Here is a 13338-nt window from a genome sequence, read left to right as displayed (position 1 = left end):
CCTTCCAGCAGAACAACAGATTTCTTCATCATCTTGAACACCCTTCTCAAGGTGCAGACACACTCGACGGGGACACTAATCTGACAGAACTCAGATAGCAAATTTGGAGAAGCTGAGGAGGAGCCATGGTGAGAACCCACACTTGGTTGTGCTCATTTTCCTGGTTTCATCTTTCTTTCCCCAGGTCCTCCGGCCTACCGCAGAGACCCGGCCTACCGAGGAAGAAGCAAGAGCAGAGACCGAGCCTTTCACGGCAGCATGGAATTTCTTCCGTCAGCTTCAGCCTCTACTCAGAAGTCCTGCGCGGCCGCTGCAGATCAGATTGGCCACAGGCTTCCCCAGGAGGACATGCCTGTGGAGGACCTGGCCCACAAGTTCGTGCATCTGGGAAGTCAGGATGGCCCTCAGCCTTCCCCTGTCCCGCCTCAGATGGATCATGTCAGAGGAAGAAGTCAAGTGGGAAGAAGCCAGCGGTTTTTCGAGAATGGCAGCCGAAAGGATCTGTTTTATGGGAATCAAGGTAGTGTTTACCTCCCTTCCGATTCAAAGCCTGCTTCCAGCCAGAAGGGCCCTGCATCATCGTTGAATGGCAAAGGCACCGGGAGAGAGAGTTTGTTTTCCCAGAGTCAGGCTGCCTCTGGCTCTCCTCCAGGTTCTCCACAGACACCCGATGCCATGACGGCCTGGAAGAACACGGGCCTGCTGTCCTCTGACGGTGTGAACGCCGGGGGCAGAAGCGGGAAGCAGAATGTCCCGTATGGCCCACTTTTTAATAATAATGTTGATGGAACGGCCGCAGATACAACTTCCACAAGATCTTTCAGTTACAAAACTGCAACCAGTGGACAGAGGGAGAAATCGCTACCTAGGAGTCAGGACGCCGGAACCGCTCACGGTAATGTCCAGACCACTGGCAAAGTTGCAGGTGGCGACGACCCTGCCGTGGCATCTGTGAATGGTCCATGCAGAGAGAAGACAGTGTGGGCTAATCACTCTGTCCACGGCACAGCAGATGGCTCCAGTCAGGTTGCGGATGAAACCTCCAGAGTCAGTAAAACCGGGGCCGCTGGTTTTGACTTCACATTGCCGTCCAGAGGGGATAAAAATGCGTCGTGCTTTGGAAGTCAGAATCTGGAAGGCGAGGTCGTGCCGACACCTTGGGAGACCACTGTCCCCACACCACAAGTCCGTACTCCGTCCAAGGTGCCATCCTCTACATCCTCCTCAAGTGACAAAAGCGCAGTGTATGCAAGTCATGGTCAGAACTCTGCCCCTGTCTTGGTTAGCCCCGCCAGTGAGCTTGCGAGGACCCCGAGATATCCTCCATGTAAGTCACCGAAGGACAACAGAGGTGCCATGTCTTGTGTCGGCAGCAGAGCGGTTATGGCTGGTGGCTTCTCTGGGGACGTTCCCTAGTAGTTACTAAAGGGCACAGAGTTTTAGAGGGTTTGGTTAAGGGGTGGTCCTGGTGAGGAGACTGATGTGAAGACACAAGTACCAATAGTTGCATCATGTGGGGTAAGCCGCCATGTTTCCTGAGGACGGGAGGAGTTGGGTCATGGGTTAAACAGTAAGCATACCTCTCACATGACCCAAACATTCATGTTTGCTTTTATGGAGGAGCTGTCTCGGCTCTCATGAGCAACACACGAATCTGGAATTTTCTTGAACAAGGTGCCAGTTACATACACTCTCCCATTGTGAGATCAGGTATCTTGATTTTTGGTCTAAGTCCTACGATTGGCATCCACACATCATCTTTTTTTCACAGATTTTGCGTCGGACGTTGAGAGCACCAGCTCTTCCAGGATGGCTGATTGTGGCCCAAAGGAAATTTGTCTTGACCATCTGTGTAGGGGCTGTCAAGTTGGTAAGTAACTTAAGGACTTTCTAGGAGCTGACATTTACTGAGCATTTGCTATATATTAGGAGCATTGCCAAGAAACTTAGGTGCATCATCTTTAAACTTCACAACAACCCTAGAAGCAGTTTCTGTTGTTAACCCATTTCACAGATGTGGAAACTAGAGGCACTGAGAGGTTAGAGTAGCCAAGTTGGGTTTTGACTCTAAATTGCCCAGCGAGCCTGTGTTCCCAATCGCTGTCTGGTATTATACTTCCTTCTTTTGCGATTCACGTTTAGGTGAAATATACTTAGTCAGGGACCCTCTTTTCATATCCAAAAAGCAAACAAATAAAAAAAAATCCAAAAATAAAAGTGTCCCAGCTGACACACTTCCATAGTTCATGTCCTGTCCTTTGGGCACCGTCTCTGTTCTGGGCCATGGGCTCTCTGTGGCCATTTCTCACACATGTACTGAGAGTCTTGCATGCCACAGTCTGGGAGCCACACTTGTTCGTTGGCCCCTCCCACCAGGCTTCCTACAGAGCTGCGTCCCGTGGAACTGTGTCTGGGACAGATGGCAGCCCTTGTAGCCTGAGACCGCCTGCTCACTTTCACGCCCTGTCCCTGGCCCCGGCATCCCCTGGAGCTCCTCTGTTGGACCCCTTAGTGGTCTTAGATTCAACACCTGGTGTCAGAAAAGGAAGATTCTGGCCTTGAGTTCTAGAAATCCTAAGTCTTTAAATTAAGTGCTTTTTTTTCCTTTTTAATTGTGGTAAAATATATTTAACATAGATTTTACTATCTTAATCATTTTTAAAAAAGGTTTTATTTATTTATTTGAGAGAGAGAGAGAGCACGTGTGCCCGGGAGTGGGAGGAGGGCAGAGGAAGAGGGAGAAGCAGGGTCCCCACTGGGCAGTGGAGTCCGAGGCAGGACTCCATTGCAGGACTCCAAGATCATGATCCGAGCTGAAGGCAGATGCCTAACCGACTGAGCCACCCAGGTGCCCCATCCTAACCAGTTTTAAGTGTATAGGTCAGTAGGGTTAGAGTCACATTATTTTTCAACCTATTTCCAGAACTCTTTTTTCGTCTTGCAAAACTAAAACTCTACTGCTGTTTGAGCAGCAGCTCTTTATTTCCCCGTCTCCAGTCCCTGGCAGCCGCTGTTCTAATTTTTGTTTCTCTGAGGAGGATGACTAGAAGCCCCTCATGAGGGGAGTCCCACAGGATTTGTCTCTGTGATGCTGCCCTGTTTTCACTTTGTGTCGCGTCCTCAGGTTTCATCCACAGGAAAGAGAATTTCCTGTGTGAGAATTACCTGAATCATATTTTATTGTGCGTATTTGCCACATTTTGTTTATCCATTCGTCTGTGATGGATATTTGAGTTACTTACCCTCTGGCTGTTGTGAATAATGCTGCTAACGGCTTGGGTGTGCGAGATCTGCTCAGGACCTTGCTTTCACTTCTTTTGGGATATACACCCAGAAGTGGAATTGCTGGATATCATGGTAATTTGGTGTTTATCCAAAAAATTTGTTTTGGGGGTCGCCTGGTTGGCTCAGTTGGTTAAGCATCTGCTATCAGCTCAGGTCATGATCCTGGAGTCCCAGGATCGAGCCCTGCATTGGGCTTCCCGCTCAGCAGGGCGTCTCTCTGCCTGTTGCTCACCTGATTGTGCTCTTTCTCTCTCTCTCTCTCTCCAACAAATAAGTAAAAAAAATAAAATCTTTTAAAAATCTCTCTCTCTCCAACAAATAAGTAAAAAAACAAAATCTTTTCAAAAAATAAACAATTTGTTTTGATGATTGCATGTTTAATGTTTCAAGAAGCTGCCACACCATTTTCCACAGCAGCTATACCTTTTTACATTTTCTGTAGCAGTGCACAAGGGTTCAAGTTTCTCCTTCTCCTTGCCAACATATGCTTTTGTTTTGTGTTGCTTTGGTTTTAGAGCCGTCATTGGAATGGGCGTGAGATGTGGACTGTCATGAATGATTCTATAGTTTTCAGTGTGCCTCTTCTGGTTTTATTTTATTTCACTTTTAAGGCTTTATTTATTTATTTGAGAGAGAGAGAGAGATTGAGCGTGGTGGAAGGGGTAGAGGGAGAGGGTGAGAGAATCTCAAGCAGACTCCGTGCCAAGCGCAGAGCCTGAGGGGGGATTTGATCTTGCCAACCTGAGATCAGGACCTGAGCTGAAACCAAGTGTTGGAGGCTTAACTGGCTTCGCCACCCAGGCACCCCCTGTCTCTTTTGGTTTTAAGGTAATCACACGCCAGGGCGCCTGGCTGGCTCAGTCAGTGGAGCGTGTGGCTCTTGATCTCTGATTGTAAGTTCAAGCCCCACATGGGGTGTAGAGCTTACTTAAAAATAAAATCTTAAAAATACTAAAGTAATCACATGTGTTTTGAGCATTTCAAAATGATTTAAACCTCAGAGAATGCAGATTTTCAAAGACAGAACTACTTTCTGCATTCCTGTGTTAACGGGCTTCTGATGTTAATGCCAGCAAGCACTCGTTTCATAGCCGTGTGCCAGTCATGTGGAGGGGACGAAAGCCACGCAATGGGGTAGGCCTTTTTTTTCTGTGAGTTTGTGGTGGAGGGCGCATCAAAACATCCACTAATGAGGGCGCCTGGGTGGCTCAGTGGGTTAAGCCGCTGTCTTCGGCTCGGGTCATGATCTCAGGGTCCTGGGATCGAGTCCCGCATCGGGCTCTCTGCTCAGCGGGGAGCCTGCTTCCTCCTCTCTCTGTCTGCCTGCCTCTCTGCCTACTTGTGATCTCTCTCTGTCAAATAAATAAATTCTTAAAAAAAAATCCACTAATGAGAAAACTGCATGACATAAATAAATGCGTAAGTAACAGAAGTATCAGCTGGGGACGGAGTTAGGGCTAAGGGAATGCAAAGTACGAGTCAGATCAGAGCAGAGTGAGATGAGTGAGGGAATCCTTCTGGAAGAGCCGTATCTTAGGCCAGGGCTTCGGGGAAATGCATACAGTTGTGGACGCTAGAGAGCGTTTTGTCTCCATGGTACCCCTTGGTACCATGAAGGGGTAATAGTACATTTCTGATGTACTATTACGATGTACATTTACGATGTACCCCAGAAGCAGTACTAGTACATTTACGATGACGTCAGATTTCCATGTGGATAAAGTGACTCCTTGGGGAGCGGGGAATTTCTGTGTTCTGATGAGTCTCTCTATTGGTGACAAGGGAAGCTGAAGATACAGATATGGGGCCGTGTGGGCAGGAACCAGTGTGCGCGAAGGCGTACGCTGGAAATGTGCTTGCATGCAGGTCGGGCAGAGAGGGAAAGGCAGGCCTTCGGTGGGGAGAGTCAGCAGCGAACTTGGTTGAATTGGTAAGAGCCCCCACTCAGAGGCCCTCAGACCTCCTCTCTGTCTTTGTAGAAAGCTGCAACAAAGTTCACTTCCACCTGCCCTACCGGTGGCAGATGTGGCTTGGAAACACCTGGATGGACTTCCAGCCCATGGAGACTATCGAGAAGGCCTATTGTGACCCCCAAATCCACACGTAAGTTGGTGGCCAGACTCTGGCTTGTGAGGTCCATGGTATCATCAAAACAAAGCATGGTGCTACGCTCATGGCAAGAAGAGAAAAACCATTTTCGTTCAGAATCGCACTCAGGTTTCTGGTACCTCTTGAGATAAAGATGGCAGATGCCTGCTGAGTTCATGAAGGAAAATATGAGCTAGATCTGAAGTCACAAAGAGCCTGGCTAATACTAGGGGTTCTGGGACTGTTTGCTAACTCGTGTGATATAAGCAGTGACACAGTTACCATCACTGTGTCCTGCAGAAAAACACATTGCAAAATAAAAAAGTTAAAACAAAACAAAACAAAACAAACAACACACACACTTTGCAGAGGTCGGTGGGTATTCTTGTGAACTCACACTAGGACCAGTGATGATAGCTCAGAAGAGCCTCTGGCTTAATTTCATAGCTGTGGAACACAAGTTGAGTAATTTCATATAGTTCTAGTGCAGAATTTTGTTATCTGCTTGAGCATTTCATATCTTCTTTTATGTTTGCTCTTTTCTCTATCCTGGAGGTATCTAAAAGGATACCTTACATTTCTGTTTCTGCCAGGGGTTGAACTGGGTGATAGCTCTCATGACCATATTTATATAAGGTGCATCCTAGTTTTATTAAGGAAACTCCTTCCCCCCCCCTCATTTCCTATGCTGTATTTTTCATCCCTGTGACTTATTTTATAACCGGAAGTTTGTACCTCTTACTCCCCTTCACCTATTTTGCCCATCCCCCAACACCACCCCCAACTCTGGCAACACCGATTTGTTTTCTGTATTTATGATTCTGTTTCCTTCTCCCCCTCTTCCTCCTCCTCCTCCTCCTTTCTGTTATAAGGAAATTCTTTGCGGTGGTAGAGGTGGGGTGGGGTGGGGTGGGGCAATGGTTTACATGCCATCATCTTAGAGTGAATTTTTGGTGGAGATTGTGTTACTGCATGTTGCCACTAGAGGGCAGCATCAGCTACCTTCTTGTTTGGAGATGTGTTTCTACCCCGCCCCCCCAGGTAAATCTGAAGCTGGCTTTCGAAATTTTAGCACTGTTGGGGTTAGATAATTATTTGTTTTGGGGGGCTGTTTAAGCAGTATTTTTGGCCTTTATCCACTAGATTCCTGTTGTAGACCAAAAATGTCTTTCAACTGTGCTGTGTGTTCCCTGGGGGATAAAACTTCTTTATTGGGAACCACTGATTTAGGAGGTGTTTCTTAGAGCAATAAATTTTCCAGCTTGTTGGTCTCAGGACCCCTCTACAGTCTTCAGATATATTGAAGATCCCAAAGAACTTCTGTTTATGTGACTTATAGCTGTCAATATTTACCATATTAAAATCAAAACTGAAAAGAATTCAATATTTATGGATTCATTGAAAAATAACAATAAACTCATTTATGGTAACATAAATACCATATTTTCATCTACCTGTAAGTAGATATAATTACTATAAATAGTTACATGTAATAACTATATATATGTATGTATAACTAAATAATACTGTTCTCCAAAGCGAAACAGAAAAAGTCATTCAGATGAATGATATTGTTTTATATTTTGAAAAATCTCTTTAATCTGTTGTAGAATCACACATCCTGTAGCCTCTGGAAAACTCCACTGTGTACCTGGGAGAGTATGAAAGTGAAAAAGGCAAAATAATGTCTTAATATTATTATGAAAAGAACTTTAACCTTCCAGGCTTCCTGTAGCTATTTAAATAATAATTTTTGAAAAACCCGACCTAATGGGAGTTTCTGATATTGAGCCAATCATTTTTTTTTTTTTTTTGTGGGTCCACTTTATTCTGGCGTATTTGTTGAGGAGAGAATATATTTTGTGACATCATTAACTATATGGGGTGGGTAACTTACCTACCCTATCTGCATTTTAGCTTTTTTCTTCTTATTTATGTATGACCTGGAGCTTTATAAAGAAACTTTAGGGGCACCTGGGTGTCTCAGTGGGCTAAAGCCTTCAGCTCACGTCATGTTCTTGGAGTCCTGGGATCGAGTCCTACATCGGGCTCTCTGCTCGGTAGGAAGCCTGCTTCCTCCTCTCTCTGTCTCTCTGCCTGCCTCTCTGCTTACTTGTGATCACTGTCTGTCAAATAAATAAATAAAATCTTAAAAAAAAAATTAAAAGATCCCGGTCAGCTCGAAAATCTTAATTCCCTGCTTTTGTTAGGGAAGAACAGATTTTAGAAGATGGAGGTCGCTGAAATATTCTGTTAACTTTAAGCTTTTCTCTCTCAGCTTTTCTATTGGAGATAAAGACATCGATTTCCAGAAAATGACTTGTAATTTTAATCCTATCCGACGCATATCCACGCCTTCGTCTGTCATAGTGCTGACCAATTTTGTCTTTGCCACGAGATGGATTTGGTACTGGAAGAGTCAGTCGGACAAATGGGTTGAATATGGAGAAGAGGTGAGTACCTTTCTCCTCATGGAGGCTCTTGACATCTTCAGAAAAATCACTATAAAATGTTTGACGCAAGAGAGGATGGGGTAGGGGTGCCTGGGTGGTTCAGTGGGTTGGAGCCTCTGCCTTCAGCTCAGGTCGTGATCTCAGGGTCCTGGGATCGAGCCCCGCATGGGGCTCTCTGCTCAGCGGGGAGCCTGCTTCCTCCCTCTCTCTCTGTCTGCCTCTCTGCCTACTTGTGATCTCTCTCCCTCTGTCAAATAAATAAATAAAATCTTTAAAAAAAAAAAAAAAAGAGAGGACGGGGTAGTGGCAATAGTGCTTTTTCATGTTCCGCACAGCTGTATTTGCATTTTTCTTAGCAAGCATACACTCTGTGGTCAGAAGCAACAGCATCTGTGAATTATTTACAAGGAAACGCTTGAGACCTGAGTCAGGCCCACACCCTTCTTTCCTCACGATCAGGGACCGAGGTGGAACCTTGAGCCAGCTTCCTCTGTGTGAGTTTGTAAACACACAGAGACTCCTGCTTCCAGAAGCCCGTGGAGAAGGCAGGGTGTGAGAGATCAGAGGGCTGGTCTCCAGGATCCCGGCAGGGTCTGGAATCAGGCGGATGGGCAGGACCGGACCTGGAAGACGGCAGGTGTACCTCCCCACTGCCCCACCCCAGGGACTTGGAAACAGATGGTAGAAGTTCAGATAGGGGAGTTACCTGACCCCCTTCTGCTGGGGTCATAATTCTGGGTCCCACATAGGGCTCCCTGCTCTGCGGGGGGTCTGCTTCTCCCTCTCTGTCTGCCCCCTGCTTGTGTGCTCGCTCTCCCTGACAAATGAATAAATAAAATCTTTAAAAATAAACAAACAAATAAGTAAATAAAATAAAATAGAACAAGTTAAAAAAAAAAATGAAGCCAGAGCCAAAGTGGGGACAATGAAATGCCAGCGAAAGGTTTTATTCCGCATAGACGTCGAGGGGCCCTGAGTTTGGCTGTGAGCGGCCTCACACCCAGAGCACGAGGGGAAGCACAGGATCAGCTGTGCCTCCCCAGGGAGAACACAGCAGTTCCTCAGGAGAAACGTTGCTTTTTTTCTGTCAATGGAACCTGAGGAGACCCTCTCCTCTGGGGCCACAGAGAGGGGAGCAGCCTGTGAGGGCCTCCCCAGGAGCCCTCCAGGCTCCGCTCTTTGTGGTACAGTGGTTTCTCTGCTGGCTTTGCAGCAGATTCGTGTCAGCAAACCGTCGCTCACAGAACCCAAACGAAGGATCGGGGGGTAGAGCAGAGCTGTCCTGTGGAAATAGGAGAGGGGCTCACAGCCTTGTCTCTTGGTCTCTGTCCCCTTCACTCTTCTCTGTTCCGTGGTGGCTTATAGAACAGGATGGAGTGAAAACCCCTGTGATGCCAACCACTGTCCAGGTTCTCTCCATGGTCCAGCCAAGGCTGATGTCAAAGTGCAGTTCTGTCAAAGTGATTCTGTGAGTTGACTGTGGAAATAGGTACGACAAACTCAAATTAATTAGCCTTGGTTAAAATAAAAATAAACCGTAGGCCTCAGTGGTTCTTATGTCAAATACTTGTGGCTTTTGGTAAGAGAGGGAAGAGGGTTGGAAACGATTTGCATTCTAGGGACATCAGGGGTCCCAGAAGCCAAGGAGGACTGTCAGTGGGGGAATAGATGACATTTAAATGTACACAAGTTCCAGTGCTCATGTTCCCTAGTAAAACATCAAGAAATCGAGAAACTTCTTTTTTTTCTAATTATTAAAGATTTTATTTATTTATTTGACAGACGGAGATCACAAGTAGGCAGAGAGGCAGGCTGAGGGAGAGAAGGAAGCAGGCCCCCTGCTGAGCAGAGAGCCCGATGCTGGGCTTGATCCAAGGATCAAGCTGAAGCTGAAGGCAGAGCTGAAGGCAGAGGCTTAGTGCACTGAGCCACCCAGGTGCCCCAAGAAACTTCTGATGAAACTTTTTTTAAAAAAAGGATTACGCTGATTTGTCAGAGAGAGAATGGGAGAGAGCACAAGCAGCGGGGAGGTGGCAGGAGGATAGAATGAACAGCAGGGAGAGGCAGAGAGAGAGGGAGAAGCAGATTCCCAGCTGAGCAGGGAGCCTGTTGTGTGGGGCTCTATCTCGGGGCCCCTCCCAGGATCATGACCTGAGCCAAAGGCAGACACCTAAACAACTGAGCCACCCAGGAGTCCTGTCTGATAGAACCTCTTGATACGAAGTTCTCCTTGGGACATTCAGTCTGTGTTAAGTGCAGGGTTCTGGAATGTAACCTGGAACTTTATGCAAACATGTAGAAGGTTGTTGGATTCTTTAATATGTGGCACATGTTCTTGGTGAAGTGAATAAATTATGACTCCCTCATATTAATTAGACCCATCATTATATAACTTGAGTTGGCTCTTCTGTTGTTTTTTTTTTTTTTTTAAGATTTTATTTATTTATTTTGAGAGAGAGAACGAATAAGAGAGAACATGAGAGGGTAGAAAGTCAGAGGGAGAAGCAGACTCCCCGTGGAGCTGGGAGCCTGAAGTGGGACTTGATCCCGGGACCGCAGGATCATGACCTGAGCCAAAGGCAGTCACCAACCCGACTGAGCCACCCGGGTGCCCTCGGCTCTTCTGTTACTAATAAAACGAAGGAAAATAGGCCCTAGGTTTGATGTTTTCCTTGCTGTCTGTCCAGGTGAAGTAAAAATGGGTCAAGTCTGTAGCTCTTTGATGGCCTGGTTTGAACCAGTGTAGAGTTTAGAATATTTGGAGAGAAGAATGGACTGTATAGCCTTCAGATGGGGAGAGTCCTACAGGTTTTATTTCTTGCAGCTGAATTTTTAATAAAAGTTGGGGCAACTCAGATTTCTGGGTTAGGAGTCTCTCTAGTAGAAACTAGGAAAATGGCTTTGGCCACCCGAGGGTTGGTGCATCACCCAAGGCGAAGGCACGCCGTCGCTCTAGAAACCAAGGCAGTGATGTGGGTGCAGGGCAAAAGCCAGGACCTGGTTATGGAAGTGGAGGTTCACATTAAAGTCTTTTGGGAGAATAAATCATTGAAGGCCCTGTTGCTCATTCACTCCTTCACTTACTCAGAACTGGAGTACGGTGTGAGGAAAGGACCTGCAGGTGGACCAAGTGGGAGGCACACTGGGCTGTTCAGACACTCAGACACAGAAATTGCCTCACTCTGTCCAGTAGGACAACCACTAGCCACTTGTGGTGACTATTTCGTTTTCATTCAATTCATTACATTCAAATAAAATGAACACTTCATTTCCTTGGTCACACCAGTACCAGACAGCTACCTGTAGCTAGTGTCTATCAAACAGGAAAACGCAAGAAAACATTTTCAGGGAAACATTCTAGAAAGTTCCAGCAGACAACCCGGGTGCAGACCCCAAAGCCTTGCGAGTTGAAGTCAGGTCCCAGACCAGCAACATGGGCACCAGGGAGCCCTCTGACAAGCAGAATTAAAAACCCTGTTCCCTGAATCTTGGTCTGCCTTTTCACAGGATTCCCCGCCCCGCCCACCATGATTCACACACAAATTAAAGTGTGAAAGGCTCTGGCCCAGAGCATGTGAGGTTCCTTCCAGCCAGGAACAGGGTCCTGCTGAGCTGAGCTGGTGGTGGAAGGACCCAGGACTTCATCTATCAGAATGGGAGGTTAGGACAGAGATTTGAGGTGGCAGACCAGGGTCCCCAGAGGTGACAGATCTGCCTTGCCGGCCCCTGTGTTCTGTGTCCGTAGGCATTTGCCCACATTGGCTGCTCTTTGGGATCCTAAGGGGGCATGTGACTCACCCCCCCTCATCGAATCGTGGCAGTCTCACTTCCTCCTGCCCACTGCTGGTGGCAATCTCCTGTACAATTACCTGGGTGGGTAATGTCCCAGCAGCTGGTGCAACAAACCCCTTCGAGGTGCGGCTTCATGGTTGGATGCTGTCATTCAGGAAGTTCTGCTAACGGGAGCCTCTGTGCCACTTCCAGCCCTCTGTCCTGGTTCTAGCTTCTGAACCTCATTCTCTTTATTCCCGCTTTGCGCCGTGTGCGGATACCCGAACCCAGCTTCCCTGACCTCGCCGTAGTCCTCTCCAGGCTAAAGAGACCTGGTTCAGGCCCTTCTCCATCCAGGAGGATTTACTTGGAGGCTTTCGAGGTGGCCCCTTCCTTTACATCCAGCAGGTGTGTTCCCCGGGGAAGGGGGAGGGGGTGGGTGTAGCTGAGGTCTTGTCCTTTTTTTTTTTTTTTTTAAAGATTTTATTTATTTATTTATTTGACAGAGAGAAATCACAAGTAGATGGAGAGGCAGGCAGAGAGAGAGGGAAGCAGGCTCCCTGCTGAGCAGAGAGCCCGATGCGGGACTCGATCCCAGGAACCTGAGATCATGACCTGAGCCGAAGGCAGCGGCTTAACCCACTGAGCCACCCAGGTGCCCCTGAGGTCTTGTCCTTAAAGAGAGGGGGAGACCCTCCCTGCCACCGGCTGAGAATTATCTGTCATTAGCTCCTCCATTCTAGATCATAAGGAACAAGCGTCTCTTCACCATTACGTATCGGGAACCCCTGCTTTTCGGGCTTACATCCAGTCCGCCCTGGTCTGCCACCCCGGCACAGGCTGTGGACAGTGGAGTGGTGGCCTGGCTCGCCTCCTGACCAGAATCAACACACTTCCCTTTACCCCACTCATTCTGAGGCTCAGACCCTTCATACAGGCCTTGAGAGCAGATTCTGTCTTCACATTGTTGGGGGGCTGTGCTCCTTTCTTCGTTCATTACACAGTCCCAGTGAGAGGCAAATCCAAGTGCTTTTTCAATGTTGTTGACCGACTGGAGGGAGGGGGTGGTCCATTTTATCCGCTTACTGTGGTTCAGGGCAGAGAAGAAGGGGTGGGTCGTCTACACTGGGACCACAGTGGGCCCATGGGAGCTTCCCTGCCTTTTAGGACAACTCCAGCCTGCTTCCTCACACGTGATGGGCTAAAAACAGCTACGGTGTCTGACTTCATGCCTGAGTGTTAGATTCTGTTCGACAGCGACGGCAGACATGATTTCTGTTCCATGGGTTTAGGGGGCTCTGTATGCTTGGGTCTTATTTTATAGAAGGTGTGAAAAGGACATTGTAAAGAGCCCTGTTTTTCAGGCATCCCCCAAGCGTGGGGTCCGTTTCTGAAAGTAGACTGGTCTCTTCTAGCCCCGTGATGGGGACACCATGAGACCATGTGACGTGGCCCCAAGCCGGCTGCCTTTGCAGTCTGGTTTGGGAGGCAAGATGCATTCCTGTTGAAATCCCATGGCTAAAATACAATTGTGTGAGATATAATGGTTGAGGTTTCTCAAAAGCCTAGCCTGAAGTGTCTTTAACTTTGTTTGTTTGTTTGTTTGTTTGTTTAAATTAGGCTGACAGTCACCAAGCTTCTAGCATCGACTCTTCCTACCTGGAGTCCTTCTTCCTGGGCCATCCTAGGGGTGTTGTGGCGTTCCACGTGGGCTCCCAGAACTACGAGCTGAGTTTCGCGG

At 47.5% G+C, this 13338-nt stretch overlaps 1 protein-coding gene across 1 annotated transcript in view; it reads left to right on the top strand.

Annotated features, from left to right (window-relative positions):
- The first annotated feature begins 154 nt into the window (after positions 1-154).
- LOC309858466 (zinc finger CCCH-type antiviral protein 1-like) overlaps positions 155-13338 on the top strand; it is a 34136-nt gene continuing 20952 nt past the window's right edge. Inside the window, exons 1-5 of the mRNA XM_082751146.1 lie at positions 155-1327; positions 1772-1870; positions 5265-5388; positions 7652-7826; positions 13218-13338. Coding sequence (XP_082607272.1) covers positions 259-1327; positions 1772-1870; positions 5265-5388; positions 7652-7826; positions 13218-13338 — 1588 coding nt within the window. The 5' untranslated portion in view covers positions 155-258. The remainder of the gene's footprint in view (positions 1328-1771; positions 1871-5264; positions 5389-7651; positions 7827-13217) is intronic.

The sequence above is a fragment of the Mustela nivalis genome, assembly GCF_964662115.1.
Source record: "Mustela nivalis genome assembly, contig: HAP1_SCAFFOLD_2522, whole genome shotgun sequence".
NCBI lineage: Eukaryota > Metazoa > Chordata > Mammalia > Carnivora > Mustelidae > Mustela > Mustela nivalis.
Note: the sequence above shows the minus strand (reverse complement) of the source record. Positions and strands in the feature narration are given on the sequence as shown.